The sequence below is a fragment of the Artemia franciscana genome, chromosome 10 (genome assembly GCF_032884065.1).
Source record: "Artemia franciscana chromosome 10, ASM3288406v1, whole genome shotgun sequence".
In the NCBI taxonomy this organism is placed as follows: Eukaryota; Metazoa; Arthropoda; class Branchiopoda; order Anostraca; family Artemiidae; genus Artemia; species Artemia franciscana.
Genome location: NC_088872.1, coordinates 49,262,800 through 49,289,827, shown reverse-complemented (window position 1 = coordinate 49,289,827; position 27,028 = coordinate 49,262,800). Strand labels below are relative to the sequence as shown.

Sequence of the window (27,028 nt, the reverse complement as noted above, 5' to 3'; positions counted from 1 at the left end):
CATTTATATTAAGCGACACAAAGCTAAACGGAGTTTGAGCATTCATTTATTAGCGTTGTTGAGAGCCGATCGGAGAACTTTGCATTTCAGACTAAAACTTAGGTGTTCCATAGTGCAATTTGCACATTTTAGCGAGGCTTGGCAAGGGTTTTCCTTGGAATTCACATGACGGCCAGAACTTCTGGAACACTTGGGATGTGCTGGCGAGTGGGGACAAGCTCCAATCAGGTGATCAGTACTTTGACAGCGAAAGTATCGACGCAAAATGGATTGAAAGGGCTTAGCGCAAAAAATTTCGTACCCAATACGGATTCCCGACTCCAGTACTGCGTTCAGAGCGTCTTTGTAGATAAACTCGAGACGAAAAGTGCAAGAATTGCCGATTTGATTAGCACTAGTAAGTCCCTCTACTGAGGCCTCTAAATCAGCTCTTGAATAGTTATGGGGTATTTAACGGACAATTGCTAAAGACTTTTTATCAATTACTTTAGTTTCAATGTTTGGAATGGAGCTAGTAACAGCTGCAGCCAGCGTGTCGGCAGAGCGCTTGTCACGTACCATCACAACCCAGCTTCTGCTGTGTGGCTTAGATTTTAGAGTCACGATACCGTCGTGACCATCCAACGTTTCGAGCTTCTTCATGTGAAGGATAGGGTCGCTGGGCTCCGGGGGTGGGTTTCTTACAACGACAATGTAGGACGGTTTTTTCATATTTTGAGTAGGGGCTACAAGCTTAGATTGTCCCTCAGTAACCTTGGACGCAATATCACGCAGCTGCTCAAGACAAGAGTTCACCTTGGCACTGAGGGTACTGAAGGCATCATCAGGGATCATTGGTACTTCACTAGGACATTTGATAACAAAGTCCAGAAGCTTCATGCTCTGGGAATCGCACTTTACAAGCGAAGAAATAATAGCCGAAGCACAGTTCAATGCAGCATTGGCTCCTATGCGCTTCAATGGGACTTCATTTGGAAAAAGCTTTGAGAAAAGCAATTTACGGGTCTCACAAAGAGAAGAAGACTCGAAGAAATCGGCCATGTACTCTTTTATCGTATCGGGCGAAACTCCTTTAGCAAGATTTTTATGCACAAAGCACAGGATAGGAATGTAGAAAAGCTCATCTTAACACCAACTACCAGTTCCCATTTTCTCTAGATTGAAGGTTCACTTGTGAGAGAAATAAGGGAAGCGTTGGAGACTGTCTGCCTTGTCCCCTCAATTTTTTATTTATTATTTCTTTATATTTATCAATTGCTTTAATGAAGCAACAAAGTATCATGGTTTTTTTACTAAATGGCTAAAAACGAATGGTGGATCTCCTAAGGACAGAAAGAAATTGGATATTCACTTAAAAAATTTTAAATTATTTTGAAATCTCTGCTGGGGAGTACTGAAACTATGATCCCCTTTCTTATTCATAGTTGTATGATGTTTCATATCAGTTTGTTCTGTTGGAAGGGTTTGATTTTCGTTAAAAATTTCTGCTGGGGAATCCTAAAACTTATCAGAGATTTTCGATCTGTCATCAGCTTTACGATTATAGATATTCAGACTTTCCGATCTTTCATAAAATTCAGCTTCAGTTAGATGATCCACCTTATGATTCACAGTTGTATGATGTTTCATATCAGTTGCCACAAGTTTTCTTTGTTCCATTGGGGTGGTTGCATCTTCATCAAGAATTTCTGCTGAGGAATCCTGAAACTTTTGAGAAATTCCAGGTGTGTCATCAGTCTTACGACTATCGATATTAAAACTTCTTGGTATACCATAAAAGTCAGCTTCAGTTAAATACTCTTCATTATGGCTAAGTCAGTTTTATCATTCATATTAGTTGCTACAACTTTTCTTCATTAAGAGGGATTTCATTTTTGTCAAAAATTTCTGCTGAGTAGTCCTGAAATTTATCAACAAAGTCAGCAGTTGAACGTCCCTCATTAAATGTTCTAAAATCCCTAAATTTTTTGTCTGATTCCTTTGCATCTCTGCATAGACAACTTACAGTACACTATTCTATTTTGGCTTTATGTCCCGAGATAATATCGCAATGAATTTCTACGGCTTCTTCAAAGGCTTTAGGATCAAAGGAAGATAAAAATCGCTCTTAGCTTTCAGATAGGTGAAATTGAGGCTTTTGACCAGGCTTCCTGAAATGTTCTTTACTTTTTGACTTAGTACAACCTCCGTCACGTGGTGAGAAATTATCCATCGTACCAAGAAAATTGCGAATTCCAAGTCCAAGTGCCATAGAAATAGTGAGAGCTACTAGAAGGTTTATTACATTATCGATTGTTTGGTCTTATGTGTAACCATACGAGGCGTTCTTGTCGAGGCGTCATAGCTACTCTGTGGAGAGGCCGAAGAACAATTTCCGTTTCATCTTTAGATACGACACTTTCCACCAAATCACCAGCAAGAGATTCAATATATTCTCCTACTGATCCAAGCACAATGTGTCTGTCTCTTTCTGACAAAATACTTTCTGTGTCTGAATTCAGATCAATGAATACCCATGTATTTTCAGGTGACATTTTGTCCATGCTCCCTTTTATCCATGACTCAACCTTTTCTGAAATATCTGGAGGTGATGATGGGTGACTAATAGTCTCTTCTTCGTTTTTAATTGCTAAATTCTCACTACGATTAGCTTCTTGATTCATTTTCAGGTATTGAAAGAATAAAGGTTTCTTCATTCTTTCATACCTGTCCAAAATAGACATGAAAACTGCATGTGCATTCCCAATACCAAGACCCGCACGAAAACCAAACTGATGATCTCCATGATCACTCCAATTTGAGATAAAAAAAACTTCTTCCAATAATTTCGCAATAACTGAACAATTTGTAATTGGAAGATAAGGGTCACAAGATTCACGGTCTTTATCTATTTTTGGGACACACGTCACAATGGCCTCGCATAGTGCAATCGGTACGAATTGCTGCGCAATACAAGCTTGGAAAATAAAGCCACATCCTCGAATTTTTTTGTGGTACGATAAATCAAATGTTCAGGTTGAAGCCCGTCAAAACCAGGAGCTTTATCTTTTTTAAGGAGACGATTTAGCGTAAGAGCTGACGATGGCGTAACAGAAACAAGATTTTGGCTATCATCTATTTGAGAAAAATGGTGAAAGAGATTCTGCCGAAAAGTCATGTCAAGTGATGGGGGACTATCAGAGAATAAGGAGGAGAAGTGTTTTTCCCAGGTATTTAGATAAATAGGGTTAGAACATAAACAAGACGATGAAGTGAACTTTGATACTTTGCTCCTTAGTAGCTGCGGATGATTTCGGATATCACGAGACATAATAGACACTTGCCTTTTCTTGAAGAGCAGTACAGCTTTCCGGTACTCATTTTTAGTCGATTTAAGGATCTTAAAAATAAAACCAGATCTGGGACGATCACAATCAACCCAGATCTTAAACCAAAGCCGGTGACAGTTTTTTGCCAGTTGTAGTTCTGGGTCATCCCTCCAGCCCTTTTTCCGCGTACAAACCCTAATTCTATCAGATAATACTGCTGCTGAGGTGACTACTTTAATCGAATAAGGAATTTTCGTAAGAGAGCAATCTAAATGAAGGCTGCTGCTCTTCCGCGTTGTAGAAAGAAGGTGAAAAGGAATTTTGATTTTAGACAGCATAAAATCCACTTTAATATAATAATATATCAATATTATCCCAATGCATCTTCCAAAACCACTGAGGCTATTGACTGATTTGTGAAATAAACAAATTCATACAAAACTTTAAATGTAAATGGTCACTTTTTAACATATCATCAGATATGTCAACAATGACACTCAAGTTCAAAAATATTTGAGAGAACGGAAGTCTGAAATCAAGATCGGAAGTGGAACCAGAATGGTGAAAGTAAGAGAAAAATTTGCACTTCGAAAGTGAAAGTGTGTCGCTTGGCATTGAAGAAAAGAGTAACTGTGTAAAATGTACAGCAGCATTTTTAAGGTCTGAGTCACATACGACATGTGATTTTATTTGATTACTTAACTTTATGCAGTAAATTTGACATCGCAACATGATTGCCTGTAAATATTGGATTTCCTTATTATATTCTTACTGCTTAATGGCTAAATGAGGTGTCTAATTTCTTGCTAACAACTAGTCAGACAGGTTTCATAAGTGACCTTTGTTTGTTGAGTGATTATAAAATTAGTTCATAAAAACTTGCCAAACAGCTTTGTTTAAAATAAACAAAAAAAGTTATTTTTTCGTTCAGAATTCAGACACGGAAAGAATACTATTTTAAGATTGAAGCTATATGATGACTATTGGTGAGCCTGTGACTGTGTTTCCAGCTAATACCACTACGTCGGATTTTCAGCGTTAAACTCGAGACTAGATTTTAAGTATTCTGTTTGTAGATTTTGGAATATTTCAGAAATTTTTCTTAAGTTTGCCTGAGATTAAAAATGCCATCAGCATAATTGACTACAGAAATATCGATGTGAGATAGAACGCAAGACATCTGACACTGACCTTGGGCCTTAAGGATAGAATTATTGAAATAACAAGGAAAGCTAATGGCGCCTTGCCTTGTTCTTTGATTAACTAACTCACCTCTATACAATAGTCTTGCCATTTCATATTTCTTAAAAGGGAATTTATTTCCAACTCGCAGCCTAGCACACATATATCTTTGACAATTTATGATACTCAGATCTACTTCTTTCTTTAGCAACTCTTAAAAGCATGGCGGGTTGATCAAGGAGTCAAAGATGCGGCAAATATTAGGACTCGACAAGGCAAGTGAAAAGGGACAGGTGACAAGACGAGACAAGACAAGGGTAGACAAAAACTGCCCATAAGAGAACTCCCTGCATAAGCAACAACCACAAAGGTGTTTTTACATCCAATGCCATGTTGAAAGCGAAATTTATGTGAAGGCGTGCCACATTTCTTTCAAGCTCTCCTACGAGGAGTGGCTTATAAATCTTGCATAAACTGGTTAATGCAGCTATGGGTCTGAAAGATGTGCATTGATTGGAGGGCTTTTTTTTGAAATAGATAGCTTCGAAGACCACACTGCCTTTCCATGATGAAAGTAAAACAGTTCAAAATAGGGACGATACCTTTTTATTGACAGTGAATAGATATAAAATTATTTAACTGGATATTTCGAACACATATACAGTTAAATAAATTTATATCTATTCACTGTCAATAAAAAGGTATCATCCCTATTTTGAACTATTTTACTTTCGTTTTTGGAACAGAAGAAAGATCTTCCACACAGAATGTTATCAGAATTAAATATGCAGGTAAAATTAACCTGCAGGAGTAACGTGAGTTTTTTTTAAGCACAATACAACCCTATTTGATGTGTAAAGTGTGCGCTCTGTGTATGCCTTTTTGGTGCGTTGGCTTATGGTACACAATAGTATCAACCACGGACATTACAAATAATATGTAATAAGAGTCAGGAAAGACTTACAGAAATTAGACAAGCTCCTCAACATTTTTGTGTTCAAGTTAGGGGGTCCGATGTAGAGAATTCGGCTTCATAGAAAGGATATCAATCAGACAAAGGAAAACCTATATCGGAAAGGGAAGTTTTTGGATCCTTGGAGGAAGTGATGACCAAAGGAAATGATGCTTATCTTTGACCTTTTTTGCTGTCTGTTCTTGGCTCTAATCATAAGATTAGGAGAACGATGGCAGGCATGAGAAAATTAATCCAAAGACTTTCCTCTCTCAATAAAAAATATATATATATATATATATATATATATATATATATATATATATATATATATTTTTTATTTTCAATGAAAAACCCTTCGTTTTGTGTTTTCATTAAAAAAAATAGAAGCAAAAACAAAATTACCCTCCTGTTAAAGTAAAAAACAAAAATAATTTGTCCGTCCCTTCTACATTTTTCAGTAGAGCAGGTAGGATTATTAATTGACAAGCTATTAATCAGGCATGCTAATTCACAAAAAATAACGGGGTTAAAGATTTCTTTTAATAGAGATAAAAAATATACATTTTCAAAATCTATAGAGGGAGTGGGGAAGTTTTCTCAAATGAAAAATACTAATGAAAGGTAACTTTTTGAATTTAAGGGATCAACATTGTCCGGTTTTCTATTAAAATTTATCACAATGGCAGTTAGTCACCTTTAGTTTCAACTATTTACATATTGCTTTTAAAAACAGAGCTTAAATAATACAAAATAAAAATTTACTTCAGAAAAAAAATCTTAAAAATAGACTGTTCATGACTGGGGAGCAGAGTCAACGGAGACCTAAAGGAGAGCATAATTGTAAGTATCTGTGCAACAAATAGACAGGTATCTATAGTCTTGGCTTCTTATAGCGTTATATGGTGACCAGGACTTAGAAATTTATATGGTTTTCGTATATCCATGGGAAAAATATATAGCTGTCATTTCATAAGTGTGTTTCATTTCCTTCCATCTACCATTTTGAATTTCCACTATCTGGTGTATGAGATTTTTATAGTTTCAAAATACATTTTAAAATTTTGTGAAAGTCGAAGGAAGGTCGATCGGCTGTGATAATTAAAAGTGCGATATTATGCCAAATTTGAAACTTTTCGGGAGACCCAAACAATGAAAATAAGCTTGTCGGCTGTGGTCGCTCTGAAGTATGAGGCCAAATGAAAACGTCCTAAACCAGCTTCTTATACTCTTTTCAGTGTTATAGTTTAAATTCAAGCCTTCCAGGTGAATTCAAAATTATTCGATGTTGTGGTGCATGTTTCTTTTTCCTTTGGCAAAAAGGAGATGAATGCCAGGTTTTTCTTATTCGACAGCAGTACGGCCTCAATAGCGTCGTTTTTAAAAATTAATCTCACGAGCTCTGGCTGGCTCTGCATAGGAAATTTATCAAAAAATTCTTATTTGTTTCTTATGAACTTTGATTTAGTACATCTATTTTTGGCTTTCTCAAGTGAAATAGCTAAGATTAATTCATTGTGTTACTGTCATGTTTGTCCTTATTCACAAGTGTTTTTTCAATAGGCTACTAGGGTAGGGTAAAAATCAAAGCCTAGTTTTCTGACCACCCACATCCAACATGGGTTATGGAGATTATAGTATTGATTGCCATGTTAAACACGGGTAAATGTCTTCTCATAACTCATGTTCAACCATGCTATTTTGGCATGTTACAGTTTTGAGAAATTAATGTCCAAGATGCTTTGAACCCACAAAATGAAAATACTTTATAGTTTTTCTGGGTTGAACACTATGACCATGAAAACGATTTTTGTTGAAACTACTCAAAATACACCTCAAACCTGGTCCCTGAAAACACAACTCATAGGCTAGGGTTAAAAACCAGTAGGCCTAGCCTATTCAATTGAATAAAATTATGTAAAAGTAAAACCCTCACACTTGTTACCAAAGAGAAATTGAGATGAAGTGTATATATCAATGGATAGCTAAGAATTTAAGCAATGCATAAATATAGTTATTATTAAAATTATTTAAAACTGAATGCTTAAAATTATTAGTTTATTGACTTACCTACAAGGACCTCTTTTTAGAAATAAAAATTATCCTATTTTGATGTGTATATCCTTTCAGTAGACTATATCAGTTTCATTCACATACCAACAGAAATCTGATTTTGTTCTGTTACTAAAAATGTAACTTTTATTGCTTGATATCTATTCTATAAATCACAAATACTAAACTTAATTTTTCTTTTCAATTGCTTGTCAAAACAGAGACCACATTTTAATTTATGCTTACAAATCATTGTTAAAAATTTCACCAAGAAAGCAAGGCTCTTGTTACTACCCACACATTACACCATGCTTTAGCAAAATACCTGTGATCCAAAAACTCATCTCTATTTTTCCAGAATAGCAATGAAAAGTGATATTTCCAAAAAAGTGGTCTTTTCACCTATCCAATTGAGCAAAAATATGGAAAATAAAAACCCTCACATTTTGTTACCAAATTGACATTGACAAGAATTGTATATACCAATGAATAGCTAGAAACCTATGCTTTGCAATGATATGGCTATTATTAAAATTATTTAAGATCAAACACTTGAAATTATTAGTTTATTGGCTTACCTAGAAGGACTTTTTTTTCAAAATGTCAGCTATTTTATTTTGATGTATATATCCTTTCAGTGTTTCAGTTTTATTCAAATATTAACAGAAAACTGACTTTCTTCTGATTTTATAAATATAATTTTTATTGTTACTATCTGTCTAAGATTTGACAATGTTTTACCTTAAATTACCTTAAATTGCAACTTGGAGCAATTGAAGGATTTTCCATCCTGTAGCATTGCTCAGCATTTCTTCAAAAATTGCCACGTGGATTGATTTGGAATTGTTTTGAATATTGAGTTGGTTTTACTGACTAGGGTTTATTTTCTGGTCTGGGACTCCAAGGTGTCCCATTCCAGCCTCCATTTATTATTGCTCCACTCCTTGTCAAGTGAGACTTTGAATTCTTTGACAGTCTTACTGGATACAGTATGATTGCTCAGGGAGTTCCACTGGTCTACTACCCAGTTGGTTAGGAAGTGATGGCGTTCCCTCCTCTGAGTGTTGACCTTTATGAGCTTCTTAGAATGACCCCTTGTCCACTGTGATGAATCAATGAACAAGAGACCATGAATTGGATTGTTGTGAATCAATTTGTAAGTGTTAATCATGCCACCCCTTTTTCTTTGGCAAGTCATACTGCATATGTTCAGGGTTTGCAGTTTCATTGGGTAAGGAAGATCTTGGCACCTGTCTACTATCTTTGTTGCTCTCCTCTGTACTTTCTCTATCATGTCCTTGTCCACTTTGTAGAAGGGAGATGCAATTGACATGCCAGTTTCTAGCCTTGGTCAGACAAGACTTTTGTATAGCTTGGTGATTGTTTGTGGAGATCTAGTAGTGAATGTTTGTTTATTTGTCCCTAAAGCGTGGTTTGCACTAGCTACAATCTTTTCAGTATGACTTTGAAACTTTAACTGGCAGCCAACTATGACACCCAAGTTTCTTTCCTCTGTAACTGCAACTAGGGGTTCTCTTTGACCTGTTATTTGGTTTTGCATGGTGTAAATATGTTTTTGATTTTTATTGCCAAAATGTAAAACTTTACATTTACTTGAATTAAATTCAAGTAGCCATTGTCTAGCCCAGTCATCCAGCTTGTCAAGATTGGCTTGAATTGATGCAGCCTCCACCCAAGATGATGTTGCCCAAATGAGCTTACAGTCATCTGCATAGAGTGTGAGAAGGTTTTGGAGTATTTCAGGAGCATCATTGATATATATGTTGAAAAGTGATGGCCCAAGCACGGTTCCTTGGGGAACTCTGCTAAGAACAGGTATAGGTGATGATAGTACATGCACTCCTTTATCATTAATAATAGCAACTCTTTGGGTTCATTCTCCCAGGAAGTCTACAATCCATTCAATGATGTCCAAGTGGATGTAACAAGCTTGAAGCTTTCTCTTCAAACTTAGGTGTGCGACTTTGTCAAATGCTTTTGCTTCATCCAACAAAATCATGTGCATGGGTGTCCCTTTTTCCAGTAGTCCAGTGACTTCATTGTATGACTGTATTAGGTTTGTGTCTGTGGAATGGCCATTTTGGAAACTTCTTTGGATTAGTTTTAGTTTATGTAGCAATGATATCTTCATGCTTTTTTATAGAGCATCTTGTAATCTTTCTCAGTCTATTCCTTGCCTTTTTGAATTTATCATATTGTTCTTGAGAATTGGTTTGCCTGTATTTTGCCCAGTATCTCTTCTTTCTGTTCATTTCCCATTTTATGGATCTTGTCAAGTAAGGTAGGGCGCGTGGCCTCTTGATATATGAGACAGTGGTACATGTCTCCTTGTGCTTTAGCATTATTTCCTTGAAGAGATTCCAGCTGTCATTGCTTGACTTGTGCTCAAACAGTGCTTCCCAGTCGCCATTTTGCATTCTCCTTAGTTCCTTGCAGATTTTCTTGTAATCAATCTTCTGCAAATATGGTCAGAAGAGGGTGTGACAGTTGGAGAGTTGTTAAGAGATATACATGATCACTTGCACCAATTGGTGGTAAATGATCAATACTTAGTATTTGATCCGGGTCATCTGTGATTACTAGGTCAAGTAGCGAGGGTATTTGTCCATCTCTGAACCTTGTTGGTGATTCAACGGATTGATATAGCGTATTTTCTGCTAGGTAAGTGAGGAAAGCAGAATTCATACCATGACCCTCATGATGCTGGGAGGAATACCCCAAGCCATCAACCCAGCTGACTTGAGGAAGGTTAAAATCTCCAATTATTAAAAGGTTCTTTGGCTTCTCATCTTGTAGCAACTGCAGGGCCTTACAAAGTGCCAGTTCAGACTCTATTAGGTTTGGACAACTTGGGCTCCAGTAAAAGGTGGCTAGAACTAGACTTTCTTGGGATAGCACAATCTCTGTAGCTAAATATACAACCCAATCAAAAACTTTATTAAGAGAGATTCTGCTTACCGATAAGGTTGCCTTCACATAGACTGCAATTCCTCTTCTTGGGCCATCTTCTAAGTTTGTAAATAGAAAGTATCCAGCAATTCCAATGTGGGCATTGTCCAAAGGGTTATTTGTATTCTTTGGCTTAATTTCAGCTATGCAAATCACATCATAATCATTTTTTGTTGCTAAGATCCATAACTCTGTTAGTTTATTTGGCAAGAAGTCTATGTTTGTGCTCAGCACTTGAAGAAACTTAGAGCGTTGACTTTTAATGTTTTTTACTAGATCACTTGGGCTACTATCACTTATTTCACTAGCTGTTTGGGCATCTTCATAACTTGTGGATACTGTATCCCTTTCCAAATCTGTACATCTATTGTCACTACAGTCTAAATAATTTGAAGTATTGGATCTATTTACACTAGTGGGGAAGGGAAAGTTCCCAACCCCGCTCACTGCTGGTTTTTTGGGACAATGCAACTTTTATGGATAGCAAGGTCTTTTTCACCATTTTCCAGATGGTCTTTTAATTTTTTCACAAGCTTCGCTTGCTTCTCTCTGTCCTCCCTGCTTATGTCGCTTCGGTACTGAATTGTCTCCTTTTTCAAAAAGGAGATTCTAGTGATTTCCTTTTTTATCATCATGTTAGGGATGGTAAATATCACTGGTGCTATTCTTGGTGGTTATTGTCCAGCAATGATCTGGTTATTCTTAGGTGTCAGGTGCTTTACATTTGTGAGATGAAATTCTGGAAGTTTATAGGAGGTTTTTAGGTGCTTGCTGATGAACATTATATCAGCCTGTTCCTTCTCCTGGCTTGTACCCTACTCTAGCTCCGGAATTCCGTGAGCTATGATATTTAGCCTTCAGTGCTGCCTATCATGGTCTCTTCTTATTTTGTCTCTCACTTCTTCATGGGCTTCCAATTTGTGAGCCTTAGTAATGGCTGCGAGCTCGACATGGAATTCGTTTGTTAGGGTTTCCTTCAACACTTTTAGTACTTCTCTGACGAGGTTTTTGACTTGTGTTTGCATGTCAGATTTGTTGCACTTTTTAACAGTTCTATTTCAATTTCAGAAACTCTTTCAGTGACTGAATCAACCGTTATAGTCATTTCTGCAAGCAGTTCAGTTTTTAGGCAATCAATTTGTTCTTTCACAATCGTGTTTACATCTTCAGCGGTAGCACTTTCTTGCGGGGTTGGATAAACAAAGGGGGTAATACCAGGAGAATGGTGATTGCCCCCTTTTCCAATACCACTTTTCACACCCATCACACAACATTGCTTTAGCATCAGGTTTTAATTTCAAGTTGCAGCCCGCCCAGGGGTTCTCTCCATTTTTTTGTGGGGACACTTGGTTTCTTTTTCCCATTATCATTAACCTTATTACGATTTTCACGATGAGGTTATTAACCTTGTTTGATTGTCCATCAAAAACCTTTTCTAGTTTCTAGCCTACTTCTTATAGGCTATATATTATAGACTTATAGGCTAATGAAGGCTATTGGGATTTTAGCCAATTTGTCAACAAAATGGTTAAGATTATCAAGTAGAGGTTGATTATTGTTTATTTCTGTTGTTTATATAAACAATGATTTTCCAAGACTTGGCTGAACCCTTAAATGTGTGTCCAAGATCAGGGTCAACTGTTGACACAAGTTGCTTGGTAACTTGGAAAAAAGTTAGTCTATGCTAAGTTAAGTGAATAATACCTTCTGGAATGAATTCAGGGCTGAAAACATGAGAGGTATTGGCAAGCTACTATACCTACCCTTTTGTTGTTTCAAGAGCTTAGAAAATTGAGTACATGATGGGTCAATGCCTATCTGAATTTTGAAAAAGAGGTTCACACTAATTTTTATCTTTTGATCTCTTTTTAATTGGCTTTAGTATTTTTGTTCCAGAAATATGGAAATCTGCACGAGTTATCCCCATTAATAAGAAAGGGGATAAGACAGATATAGGCAATTCTGGCCTAATAGCTATTCTCTCCCCAATACCTAAGGTTCTAGAAAAAATTATTCAAAAAAGTATTGTTTTATATTTTGATGAAAGGAATTTATTTACTAAAAATCAGTTTGGATTCAGGTCAGGTTATCCCACTGAACAAGCTATTGCTGTGCTTATTTTAGAGATTAATGATTCACTAAGTGATGATAATCACGTGTCTACTCTTTTCTATGATATAAAAAAGGCATTTGATATGCTAAACTGAAATTTGGATGGAGAAAATTAATAACACAGGAATTAGAGGTAAAAGCCTAGATCTAATAAAATCTTACCTGCATGGTTGAAAAATTCAGGTAGATGTAAATGGGCACCTGTCAAGCCATGTTGTTATTGATGATATCGGAGTCCTCCAGGGATCAGTATTGAGGCCATTACTATTTTTGATTTATATAAATAATCTTCCAAGGTGTTTACCCCAAGATAATAGCTTAGCAGTGTTTTTTGCAGATGATATGGCCATGACAGTAAAAACTAAAACCTCATCTTTGTTGGTTGAGAAAAATGTGCCAGCACTGAAATCTTTGACTAAATGGTTTGCTTGTAACTACCTAGCTCCAAACTTTTCTAAAACTGAATTCATGATTTTTGGGTGATCACAGCGGGTGATAATAAAATTACCATCGATGAGCTGATTTTAAACCAAAGTGATAAAATAGGGATAAAATAAGCAAATTAATTTTGTTACCTTGGGATTATTCTCGATGAGCTTTTATCTTTCCGTAAGCATTCTGATTATTTGAGATTGAAACTTACCCATAACTTAGGTTGTATTTGTAGATTGAAACATGTGTTTCCTTTTTCCATCCTTTAAATTTTATACGATTCTTTTATTGAATCATATCTTAATTATTGCCCTATAATTCATTTTAGCACATTTATGGTCTATCTGCAACCTCTTCAGGTAATTACAATTAAGGCAGCTAAAATTCTGGGTACTTTTGTTCATCGCCCTGTGAGGTTAAAAAATCTATTGGAAATCCAAACTTTATATATTTTTCCCAAAATATTGAATCTGAAACAACTGAAGGACTTGCATACAGCAATGTGGTATTATGATATCAACAAATTATTTCTATGATTTGGGTATAATAGAGACTTCCATTTCTCCTGCCCACCACGTCCGCTCCAAGAAGTATTGCCTTCCCTCAATTAAATCAGAAAGAGCTAGATTCTCAATCGTGGCCAGATGCCTCATAATGTAAGTAAACTTAATTTAGTAGAAATATCTCCAAGTTTCAAGAGCCGATTTTCTTTGAAAAAACACTTTTTTTGAAATATTTCAAAAATAGTTCTTTGTTTGGATGTTGGGATTGATGAATAATATATGCTAGTATGAATTTTGTTGTGGTGTTCTCACGCTGGGGTGGCCTCCTTTGTTATCTCCTATCTTGTATGTTTTTTTCTTTTTTTGTTATCTCGGCATTTTCTTACCTCTATTTTATGGCCGACACGTCGAGCCTTGCTCCCTGTTGTTCAGTTTAGAAAATTATTTATTATATAATTCTGTCAATAAAAGATCTTGTCTTGTCTTCGATGTAAGATAGAACTCTTCTTTTCTCTTCAACTTTGTTTAATGTGTAAACAAATAAAACAGTGTTCAGATAGTGGAAGCAAAAAACTGAAAAAACTGCCTCAACTATAGGGACGAAATTGAATAGTCATATGGAGTGTAATCGCGTGACCTAGGTCTCTACAATGTAATGTGTGATATAGTAGTGTAATATAGGTCTCTCTATGAACGCTCTCTATAATAGTGTAATGTAGGTGTCTCTATAAACGCTATCTGGAATAGCCCACTTCCTCTCAGCTTTAATGGTCCAGCAAAGTTCTCTTTGTTATTCACAGTAAAAATGTTATCAAGATTTGGTCATTTCAAAATTACTCTGCCATTTGAATTCACTTTAAATATTTTAGTTTTGACTATTCTTTGTCTCTAAAGTCCAAAACCTTGAAACATGCACGGCCTACTTAAGATTATCAGAAATTTGTGGTACCGAGGAGTTTAACATGTTTCACTGGCATTTTGGGCGGGATAGGGCCTAAGAAAACGGGAGTGGATTTCAAGAATATTAAGAAGTTTATTGTCATTATATTTGACTCAGTGTAATTTACTTTCATATGTATTTTCTTATCTTTGTCCAAAACATATAAAAGATTTTGAGGGGGTCACTTTTGATATTTATATGACATATTTCAAGGATCAGCAGATCATCTACATATTAACTAACGCCTTTGAGGGAATCAATTAATTAATGATGAATACCACATACTGAATACTATATATAAGAGTGGTCCTAACAAGGTTTCTTAGTGAATTCCGTGCTAATCAGGGAGGGGTTCAGAAAGAATATTTTTGTATTTTACAACGCTAAATTTTTGCATCATCTGAGGAACTGCTGCTTGTCCTTGACCTGTTGCTTTGACCTCAAAGCAGGAACTGCTGCTTTGACCTGTGTTCATATTTTTAAGCATTTGACTTGGTTGATCGCAACACCCTAATTCATTTACTAGTGAATAAATTGGAAGTACACCCTCTCCAAGTTTGAAGTACACCCTGCTTCCATTATTTGAATATTATTTTATACATTTACACATCTAAAAACATTGAAGAGAAATGAAATAATAATGTAAAAAGAATAGGTATGTCAAATCCACCAGGATCCGCCTGCAAGCTTTCCCCAAATATTGCGACACGTGTCGAATTGGGTTTCGACTTATGTCGAAAACAGGTAACTTTTTTGTTTTGTAGAATTTGTAGGTGATAACGCCCCAATTTAAGAAAATCGAAGTTTTTACCCTTTTCTGATAAAACTTCAAACTTATAATCAAACAGTTAGATTTGTAAATATTTTTTCTACATACTGAAACCCTTTTCAAACCAAAAGTCTAAATTAAATCTTCTGGAGTAGAAAAAGGTTTTTTTTTTTTTTTTTTTTTTTTTTTTTTTTTTTTTTTTTTTTATACAAAAACTGTCGAATCAACAGTACCTTTGCCCCAATTATTCGACCTTTCAACAATGCTGAACAAAATAGCCCTCTTAAAATTCTGATTGGATGTGTTTGGGGAAAATAGGGTGTCAGGGAGGGTGGCTTTACTCGTAAAAGGGAACCAGAATTTCCAATCAAATGAGCTTTCTTTAAAGTTCACACAACCTCCCCTTCCTTAAAAACCTTTATGCCCCTTGGGCATAACTTACAACCCTTGCCCCCTGACTATGGGGAGTTTGGTCAACCCCAGAATTCTTGTTATGTCATCTTTAGACTGTTTTTGAACAAATGGCTATCTCAAAATTTCCATAGGATATTTTTGAGGAAATAGGTCATAGGCGGGGGGGGGGGGCTATTTGCTGTCAGATCACTTTGACCTTTAAAAAGGGCTTTAGTGCTTCAGGTTTCCAATCCAATGAGCCCCTTCAAAGTTTATACGACCACCCTTTCCATCAAAATCGTATATACCCATGGGGCATATTTTACAACCCTTGCCCTGAGGGCTGTGAGGGTTGTCATCTTCAAAGATATAATTACCGGATCTTTCAACTACATTGAACAAAATTGCTAAAAATTTTGATTGGATGTATTTGGGGAAATAATGGGCATGGGAGTGGGGCTGGTTGCCCTGCAATCACTCAACTATTAAAAAGGACACTAGACGTTGCAATTTCCCAATCGAATCAGCCCCTTTCAAATTTTCTATAACAATTTCTTCTATACAAGTCGCCCTGGTTTCAAACAAACTAAAAAAAAAGAAAGATAAAATAGAAACGAATACATAATACATTGTGCAATTGTGACCACATTGCTCTTTGCTTAGGCAGCGCTATTACGATGCCTCTGATGTAGTGCCCCCTTCCCAATACTTAAAGATTTATCCTTCCTTTTTCCACCTGCATCTTGAATATGGTTGTCCAGTTTTGGGCCATGGCATCTCCTGTAAAAAATCAGACAAAATTAAAGCCTTTCATAAAAGAGCCTTTCGAGTAATTTTCAAAGAAGGCAAGGTGCCATATTCTCTGCTTTTAAGAAAAGCTAGAGAGTTCAGTTGTGCCTCCATTTTGCAAAAAAAAACAACAACAAAAAAACAACAACAAATCCTGGCACGGAAAGCCTTATGCCCAAACTTCACTACCCATCCAGATTCTGGCTGCCTCGAACTGTTCCTGAACCCATTCTTATCTTGTCCCCCATTCGCTGCTTTACCTCCATACATGAACAATCTGTTGTCCCCTTAATTACAGAAACAATAAACAAAATATTCCTTTTGTTTGCATAGTAGCTTTGCCCAGGCTTTTGTATTTGTTTGCTTGTCCCCCCATTTTTGTTTAGTATCCCTTTTAACTTCTTTATATATTACTTTAGTCATACCAGTGTTTTTAACTTTTTAATGACATTTCCCATTTTAATTATTGACTGACAAATGATAATTCATGCTGATTTTGTTATCCGTTTTAATTTTGGCATTCTTTGCCAGTTTTATGTTTTTTATGGCACTTGGTATAAGCCAAGGGACATATAGCGATCGCAAATTCTGTCGGTCTGTCTGTCTGTCGGTCTGTCTATCTGTCTGTCCCGGTTTTGCTACTTCAGGCACTTCCAGGCAAGCTAGGACGATGAAACTTGGCAGGCGTATCAGGGACCGGACCAGATTAAATTAGAACCGATTTGACCATCTGGGGGGGGGGGAGTGGGAGCCCAGCTAATTCGGAAAAATAGAAAAAATGAAGTATTTTAACTTACGAACAGGTAATGGGATCTTAATGAAATTTGAAGTTTGGAAGGATATCGTGTCTCAGAGCTCTTATTTTAAATCCTGACCAGATCCGGTAACACTGGGGGGAGTTGGAGGGGGGAACCTAAAATCTTGGAAAACGCTTAGAGTGGAGGGATTGGGATGAAACTTGGTGGGAAAAATAAGCAGAAGTTCTAGATACGCTATTGACATAACCAGAATGGATCTGCCCTGTTTGGGAGAGTTGGGGGGGGGGATAATTCTGAAAAATTAGAAAAAAGTGTGGTATTTTTAACTTACGAAGAAGTGATCGGATCTTGATGAAATTTGATGTTTGGAAGGATATCATGTCTCAGAGCTGTTATATTAAATTTCAACCTTATGCGGTTAAGGGGACATTGGGGGGGGGCGGAACCTAAACTCTTAGAAAATACTTAGAGTGGAAGGATCGGGATGAAACTTGGTGGGAAAAATAAGCACAAGTCCTAGATACGGAATTGACATAACCGGAACGGATCTGCTCTCTTTGGGGGAATGGGGGGAGGTAAATTCTAAAAAATTAGAAAAAATGAGGTATTTTTAACCTGCGAAAGAGTGATCGTAGCTTAAGGAAATTTCATATTTAGAAGGACCTCGAAACTTGGATCTCTTATTTTTCATCCCGACCGGGTCCAGTGTCATTAGGGGGGGGGGGACCGAAAATCTTGGAAAACGCTTAAAGCGGAGAGATCAGGATGAAACTTGGTGGAAAGAAAAGGCACAAGTCCAAGATAGGTGACTGACATAACCGGACCGGATCCGCTCTCTTTGGTGGAGTTGTGGGGGGGGGGGGGGAATAATTTGGAAAAATTAGAAAAATGAGGTATTTGTAACTTACGAACAGGTCATCAGATCTTAATGAAATTTGATATCTAGAAGGATCTTGTGCTTTAAAACTCTCATTTTAAATCCCGACCAGATCCGGTGACATTGAAGGGAGTTGAAGGGGGAAGCCGGAATTCTCGGAAAACGTGAAATCGAGGGTATCCTGCGAATGGGTGATCGGATTTCAAAGAAAGTTGATATATAGAAGGATTTTATGTCTCAGATGCTCCATTTTCAATTCGAATCGGATCGGGGGATATAGAGGGCTGGAGGGAGAAACAGAAATTTTGGAAACCGGAAATCTTGGAAAACGCTTTGAGTGGAGATATCGGGATGAAACTTGATGGGAAGAATAAGCACAAGTTATAGATACGAGATTGACATAATTGGTACGGATCCGTTCTCTGTGATGGAGCTGGAGGTTGTTAATTTGGAAAAGTTAGAAAAATTGAGGTATTTTTAATTTAAGAACGGGTGACCGGATCGTAATGAAATTTTATATTTAGAAGGAACTCATGTCTCGGAGCTCTTATTTCAAATCCCAACCAGATCTGTTGATATTGGGGGGAGCTAGAGGGGGAAACCAGAAATCCTGGAAAATGTTTTAGATACGTGACTGACGTAACCGGACTAGATCCGCTCTCTTTGGGGGAGTTAGATGGTGGGATTCAGTGCTTTGGCGAGTTTGGTGCTTCTGGACGTGCTTGGACGATGAAAATTGGTAGGCGTGCCAGGGAGCTGTACAAATTGACTTGATAAAGTCGTTTTCCCCGATTCGAACATTCTGGAGAGGAAAAATTAGAAAAATTGAGGTATTTTTAACTTACGAGTGGGTGATTGGATCTTAATGAATTTTGATATTTAGAAGGACCTCGTGACTCAGAGCTCTTATTTTAAATTCCGACCGGTATTAAGCCTCTGAGTTTCCTTCTAAAGCAATTTTTTGATTCTTAGAACTTTCCTAGAGCTCATACCATATGAGCTCTTGGCTCTTCCGACCTCGTCACAAGTGCCATATGAGCTCTTAGCTCTTGTTAATGATATTTTTGATTCAGAAATTCGAATTCGACCGTTCAGGGCTTGTGATACTGATTTTTTGAAATAATTTTTGTAATAAATATTTTGTTTTTTATCATCTGGATTATAGTATCAGTGGTTTTTACAGACTGAATTCTTAATCCTTAGTATCAACTTTTTAATCGACATTTCCCAGTGTGATTATTGATTGATAAATGTTTATTCATTCTGCTTTTGACTTTGTTTTGGATGTTTGACAATATTATAAGAGCAGTATCAGAAGAACAGTCGTTCTCAAATAATTTGGAAAACAGTCAAACTGTGGCATAAAGAGCCATGAATTGATGTGAGACCAGTCCACCTCACGTACAGAATGATATATGTTCTTTTCAAGTTTTAATGTTGCCCCTTAATTCAGTTGAGAAAGCTTGTTTTTATTTCAATTTATCAACGTCTTTTAACGTGGATATTTTGAAGATATTCTTCAACGGATAGTGTTTAGAAATGTTGTACAATGAATTTCGTTCAACATTTCATACCTAATACTTTTGGTATTTTTTCATCCTATTGAGTTATTGTTTATAAAAACAGAAAGCAAAAATTCTGTAGAGCTAAAACATTAACTTTAATCAAAAAAACTTAGTTTCTTCTTCTTTTTTTTGTAAAGTGTTTTATCCTTATCTTAGCGCATCACATCATTAAAGCAAGTGCATCAGAAAATCCTTTTGCATAGGATTCAAATTTTTATCTACAAAATATGGAATTTTGCTTTTTTTTCAGAAGAAAGAACGTGAATATGTGTTTATTTGCTTATTCTTTTTTTTTACCAAGGATGACTGTATCAAACCAATAGCCCTGGAAAAATGGGTTCATTCAGGGAGAAGTTGAAAGTTCTAGTGTTAAGAACTTCTTAAGTAGCCAAAAAGACTGTGATAAGGGAAATTGTTTTTTTTTTGCGTTATTTAATGGCATCAACTACAATTTCGATTCAAAGGGGAAAAAGTTGCCATAGATTGAAAATTCTGAGGTAGCCAATTAATTTAAAAGTATCGAAAATCTATATATTGTGCCTTGAAATCTATATATCCAGGAACTAATTTCATTTTAAAGCAATCAATTTAGTCTCATAGGTGTGATAGGCAACAAATTTTTAGCCGTGCTTTCTTCCTTTTCAATAAATTCCTGTCTATTGCAAACAGAACTAATACTTAAATTACTACTAATTCGTCAATTGAAAATGTTTTTTTTTACCCATCATCAATGCCAACGGATTGCACTAAATTGCAAATGGCTTGAAAAAATTCTGAATTACAAATGGTATTCAAGTCTTTTAAATGGTTCGGTAAGGCTGGGTGAATGTTTTTTTTTGCGTTATTTAACTACAATTTGGATCCAAAAGGGACAAAGTTGATATAGATTGAAAATTCTAAGGTAACCAATCAAATTAAAAGTATCGAAAATCTGTATGTCGAGTATCTGCAAAGGAAGCATTGCCAGACGATCCCATTTTTGTTCCTAAATTACCAAATAGTTCCTTCATAGTTCCTAATTACCGAATAGTACAACTTTAAGACTTTGCAGAGGAGCAATGCCAGACGATCTCATTTTTGTTCCTAAATCACCGAATAATTCCTTCCTAACTCCTAATTGCCTAATAGTATAACTTCAAGACTTTTTGTTCCTAAATTACCAAATAGTTCCTTCCTAATTGCCAAATAGTATAACAAGACTTTCCAGGACAGGCTGTAGAATCTGAGACTGTCCTGTGTTTTACAGGACCAATGGTTACCATATTCACTGCTTATTTATTGATTACCATTATTTTTACACATTAGAAAAAAACATATTTTCTTATAGTTTTCTCATTGATGTCAAGAATTCCTGAGCGTCAAGATAATCTAATGAAATGACTAAAATCTCAGTATTTTTCACATAGATTGGCATTTTGTAAAGATGATGTCAATGCTGGATGGAAGCCACCTGGGTAAGATATCCAATGTCATAGAATTCCGCTTTTATTGCTTCTACCATTTGTTTAATGTTTATATGTAACTTTAAGTTAGAAGAGATTACGACACCAAGTAATATAAAGGAAGGCACGATATTTCAAGAGGGATAGGATTAAGAAAGGTGGAGATTTAAGGAAACAAAGTGGCATTATCGTGGACCTAGAAGGGTTTACTGGCCAACTCTATGATTTCACTCATAAAAATTAAAAACTGTTTTGTGCCTCGCTTTGAATTAAGTGCAATACGCCTACCTCTGTGCAAGGCAGATCTTCCTGCAAAAGAAAAAACTATAACATGGAGAAGAGTGTGAAGCGTCCATGGGCCAACTTTGGTCCTCCGCTCTTCTTGCACTATTCTACTATAAACAAGGTGCTTCAAACAATGCGGGCCCAAAACTGAAATTGGGGCACAACTTCGCCCGGGGCCGCCATTACAGGTGGAGGAAGAAGAATGTACACTCAACTTTGTCCACTGGTTTCGTGACCTATAAACTTTCTCCCAGCAATGGGTTAAATTGTAAGGTGAAGCAGAAAGCCATCGTGGAAGAATTCTCTATAGGTAAACAACTGCGGCATGGTGTAGGATCCAAATTTATGGACAACAACCTCTGTAATGGGCTGCCTTATGGGGTGCGAAGGGTCTGGAGAAGAACTTGGTAATTAAAATTATCATGAAAAACTAATGGTTATTGAATATTAGCTGCAGAATAACACTACTATGTCGTTCGCTGTGACCGACAAGGGCCATGTCAGGGTTAGGCCTGGTCCGACAAGTTCCCGAGCCATTCCCAAGTCCGTTGGTGCCGTTCCGAGCAGGACAGTCTTTCATCCGGTTCCTGTCGAAAGTAAGTAAAAGTAAAGTGTGACTTTTGGATAAATGTTCGGCCATAAATGCAAACTTTTGGAAAATGATAAATGTTTCGGAGAAATGGTTGGAAAGGGAAGTGGGCGGATATTTGAAGATCCTTTGATCAAAAATTAAAACGTGAACCTGATTCAAAAAGATGTAATAGGCTTCTCTACCAAAGTTGGTACGGGAAACAAGGGGAGCATAGAGGGTCCGCCATATACCTCCAGCTTGTTTATATAATGGAACAGGATTTGGGTTGTTTTTGAAGTAAACCAGGATTTAACTTGTTTTTGCGCCGTCATTATCAATTTCGGGTCATATGCAAAAAAAGTGCATCTCTCTCAATTCAAAAGGTTGATTTTCTTGCCATGGACCGACATTGTCGTATCAATACTAAAACTAAGTAAAGAGTATGTCCCAATTTCTTCAGCAGTGAAAGAAGTATTAAGGCTTAGGAGGTAAACAACAGTGAGTGTGGCAATACTCTGGAGTTAAGACCCCTGAGGCTGTAAAGATTGGACTATGACTTTACTATAAGAGATATATCATTAACATAATCCAGCCATTTTCATATACCTGTGTGGACATGATTAACAAAGAAAATTAATATATGTGTTTTGACGATTTAACTACATGAATAAATTTTTTATTTGAGATTGAATCAAAGTGGTCTTGACTCGTGCTTGGGTAAAGTAAATTGGACACATTTTATTATACGAACCGAATTCTAATGAATCAAAAAGCGAAAAATCCATGATCATCCATGTCCCACCCCCAAGGAACCTAATGCCCCTCCCCCAACTTTTGGTCCCTTTTTTGTACTTATTTTTTTTAACATTGAATTTCTTTATGACTTACACGTTTTTTTTTATTTTTTGTTAACTTAGAAATTTTACAACTTTTTCTCATGTCTTAAAATGACCCAATAATAATACATTTGGAGATAACATGAGCCCCCACAGCCCTTGGGGAAAGGTGTTTAAGCTATACAATTTTCCCATTGTTTACACATAGTATTTGCTATTAGAAGTATGCATACATTTTTCAGATTAGAAGGACGAATTTTCTGCTAGGGGAATTTCCAGGGGAGAATTTTCCACGGGGAGGGAAGTATCTAGGGGGTGAATTTTTCTGGGGAAATTGTTTGGTTGGGGAAATTCGCCAGAATTCCTATACGAAATTCTTTTGATGTTTTACTTTCTTTTTGTCGACTACATTTTACGCGAGGAGATGTTAAGGGTAATTGTCCTGGGTAAATTTTTCCGGGATTGAATTGTATAGAGGATATTTCCGGGGAGGGGTATTTTTCCTTGGAAGTGGAGCCAGATTTCCTGGTATAATTTAAAAAACTATCAGAAATTAAATTAAAAAAAATTCAACTGAAAGTAAAATTAAAACTTCAGACGAACAGAAACTATTACGCATATGAGGGGTGTTGCCCCCTCCGCAGCACCTTGCTCTTTATGCTAAAGTTCAAATTTTGTCTCAATTCTTTAAGAACGACTCCTGAAACACAACGGCCGTTCAATTAAAGCAATAAAAAACTTTTTTAAGAGTACTTACAAATTTTAGCGTAAAGAGCGAGGTGTTGAGGGGGCAACACCTCGTCTGCATAGTAATTTCTGTTCGTTTTAAGTTTTAATATTGCTCCTTGCTTTCAGTTGAAAAAACTTGTTCTTTTTTATTTAATCACCATCAAACCTTGCATAAGACTGACAAAGCTGACTGGTCAACAAACACATTGTCGCTTGTTGTATGTCCGAAATATCTGTTGATCAAGGGGGCTAAAGCTAAAGTTACCTAAATTTTACTTCGTATCCTAGAAATATTAAACATTAAGATATTATAGCCTATTGAACTGTTCCTTGTAGGTTTAACTATCTTTAAAGCTTGAGTATGGGTATGTTACACATTGTGAAGTGAAATAATTAAACATGAAACAAGAAGTTTGTGATTTCTTTATTTGTGGGTTAAATGCTTTTAGTGGAGTTAAATTAATGGGATATTACATTTTAACTTATAGGAGCTTGAACAAAAAGGGTTGTAGCCAAATTTTTTTTTGGCTTGGATATTTTGTATGTTTGGCTTGGATACTTGACTCTACTTCATCATTGTGGAGTGACATGAGAGGTGTAGCATAAGTGGGAGTTTAAATTAAAATGGAATAGTTGTGGGCATCAAGTCGCGGCTAATTGTAGAAAAAGCCAAGACAGATAGTCCAATTGAGTGAGAAGAATATCCTGGGAATAATTCCTATCAGAAAATTTTAAAATTAAAATTGACATTCCTCAAATGATCTTTGTATGGTCTTGATTCGAAAAGAATGAACATTTTCGTATGCATAAGGTTGAGGAATAAAGGGTGTCTTGTCACAGGACTCTGTTGCACCTGTCCATGAAAATTATCTGTCCTTGTATGATTCTTGTGTCAAAAAGGTGTAGCATGCACACCTTTCTACTAAGGTGTATGCATGGAGCTATTTAGTTTTCACTGTACCTCCATAAATGGAATTGGGATAGTACCCAACTTGGGGTACAACAACCATTTCAGTTTAACAGTTACTACGACACTTTGCTGAAAGGTATTGCTACCTAGAGTACATCTGGGCTACCCCCCTGAAAACACGAAACAATATTAACTTAGCAGTACTTATAATATGTAGCTCTTTTACTTTTAACATTAAGTAGTATAATTTGAAAAAAATAAATAGACGTACTTTTTGGCAGGAACATTATGTTCAGGCAACCTCAAGCTCAAACAAATTTTCTCCCTTGGGTTTTTAAATATTTAATGGATACAAGAGTATAAATGAATTTCATAGGGAAAAGCAGCGAAGGAGAATGACATTTTTTTTCATATTTGTTTTTGTGTTTGAGTAAACTACGCTTGTTTGTTTTTTATGCTTGTCTTCATCCTTACCAATCTTATGGGTTCTATACTTCTTTTGTTTCAGCCCTTCTATATCAGATCTAGGAGGGGGTGCTCATTAGGTTCTTCGTCTATCTAGTAATTCTTTCTTGTTTGTCTTGTTTTTATTTTGTAAGTAACTAACTGTCATATTCCACTATTATGTTTTTTCTTCAACTCTTAATGGTTGTTCTTCCAAAGATGCACCTGGTGGAAACGTCTGTTGAGAGAGAGAGAGAGGGGAGGGCTCTCATAGGGCATCTAATACTTTGGAAAAAATATATCAAACAGTTCATGGTAACGAACTGTAAGTAAGGAGTGACCAGGCTCAATAGTAACCGAAGCTTTAATAAACGGAATTTTGATACCAATAAATACATCAAAAGAATCGGATTTTATGCTGATTTCAAATATATAAGTTTCATCAAGTTTAGTCTTACCAATCAAAAGTTACGAGCCTGAGAAAAATTGCCTTATTTTTGAAAAAGGGGGACATACCCCCTAAGAGTCATGGAATTTCAATGAAAAGTCACAACATCAGGTTCAGTGTATAAGAAAACCCTGTTGTGGAAGTTTCAAGCTTCTATCTGCAAAAATGTGGAATTTTGTATTTTTTGCCAAAAGAAAGATCAATGATGCGTGTTTATTATGATTTTTCCCCCTAGGAATGACTGTATCGACCTAGTTCTCCTAGAATATCGCAAAAGAGTTCATTAGAACGAAAATTAAAAGTTACTTTGCCCTTTTAAGTGACCAAAAATTGGAGGGCATCTAAGCCCCCTTCCACGCTAATTTTTTCCTAAAGTCATCCAATCGAAATTTTGAGATAGTCATTTTGTTCAGTATGGTCGAAAAATCTAAACTATGTATTCTAGGATGATTTAATCCCCCATACTCCCCGGGGACAGGGCTAAACGTTGTGAACTTTGCCCATCGTTTACATGTAGTATATATGTTATAGTGACAGTTTCAGGGTGGATTTTTCCATGAAGGAAATTTTCATATGGGAAGGAAATTTCCCATGAAGGAGGCGCCGGGTTTTCCAGCCTTTTGTAAATAAACAATCAGAGATTAAATTAAAAAACAAGTTTTTTTCAACTGAAAGCAAAGAGCAACATTAAAACTTGAAACTAATAAATTATTACGTAAATGAGGGGGTTCACCTCCTCGTCAGTACGACTAAAGCTATTTTGATGCTTTCAAAAGAGTCATTTATTGAAATTAAACGGCCTTTGTTATTCAGGGGTTCTCAAACAGTTCGTGGTAACGAACTGTAGTAAGGAGCGACCCGGCTCAATAGTAAACGAAACTCTAAAAACAACGGAATTTCGATGCTAAAGGATATATCAAAAGTATCGGATTTTTATGCTGATTTTAAATATATACGTTTCATCAAATTTAGTCTTTGTCATCAAAAGTTACGAGCCTGAGAAAATTTGCCTTATTTTGGAAAATAGGGGGTAACACCCCCTAAAAGTCATAGGATCTTAACGAAAATCAAACCATCGCATTCAGCGTATCAGAGAACCCTATAGAAAAAATTTCAAGGTCCAATCTACAAAAATGTGGAATTTCGTATTTTTTGCCAGAAGACAAATCACGGGTACGTGTTTATTTGTTTGTTTGTTTTTTTGTTTTTTTCCCCCAGGGGTCATCGTATCGACCAAGTGGTCCTAGACTGTTGCAAGAGGGCTCATTCCAACGGAAATGAAAAGTTCTAGTGCCCTTTTTAAGTGACCGAAAAAATTGGAGGGCACCTAGGCCCCCTCCCACGCTCATTTTTTTCCCAAAGTCAACGGATCAAAATTTTGAGATAGCCATTTTGTTCCGCATAGTCGAAAACCATAATAACTATGTCTTTGGGGATGACTTAGCCCCCACAGTTCCTGGGGGAGGGGCTGCAAGTTACAAACTTTGACCAATGTTTACATACAGTAATGGTTACTGGGAAGTGTACCGACGTTATCAGGGGGATTTTTTTTGGTTTGGGTGTGGGGTTCATGGGAGGGGGCTATATGGGAGGATCTTTCCTTGGAGGAATATTTCATGGGGGAAGAGAAATTCAATGAAAAGGGCGCAGGATTTTCTAGCATTACTATTAAAAAAAAACAATGAAAATATAAACATGAAAAAGTTTTTTCAATTGAAAGTAAGGAGAAGCATTAAAACTTAAAACGAACAGGGATTATTA

The 27,028-nt window shown here is 36.4% G+C and overlaps 1 protein-coding gene across 5 annotated transcripts in view; it reads left to right on the top strand.

Moving 5' to 3' along the window:
• Window positions 1-6,789: 6,789 nt before the first annotated feature.
• The window catches only part of LOC136032309 (RUN and FYVE domain-containing protein 1-like), a gene marked incomplete at its 3' end in the record, with an annotated part of 94,848 nt that continues 74,609 nt past the window's right edge, over window positions 6,790-27,028 (top strand). The window contains 2 exon segments of one of the 5 annotated variants that reach the window (XM_065712598.1): window positions 6,790-6,909; window positions 20,930-21,056. In XM_065712598.1, the coding sequence (XP_065568670.1) occupies window positions 21,026-21,056 (31 nt within the window). 5 annotated transcript variants of the gene reach the window in all.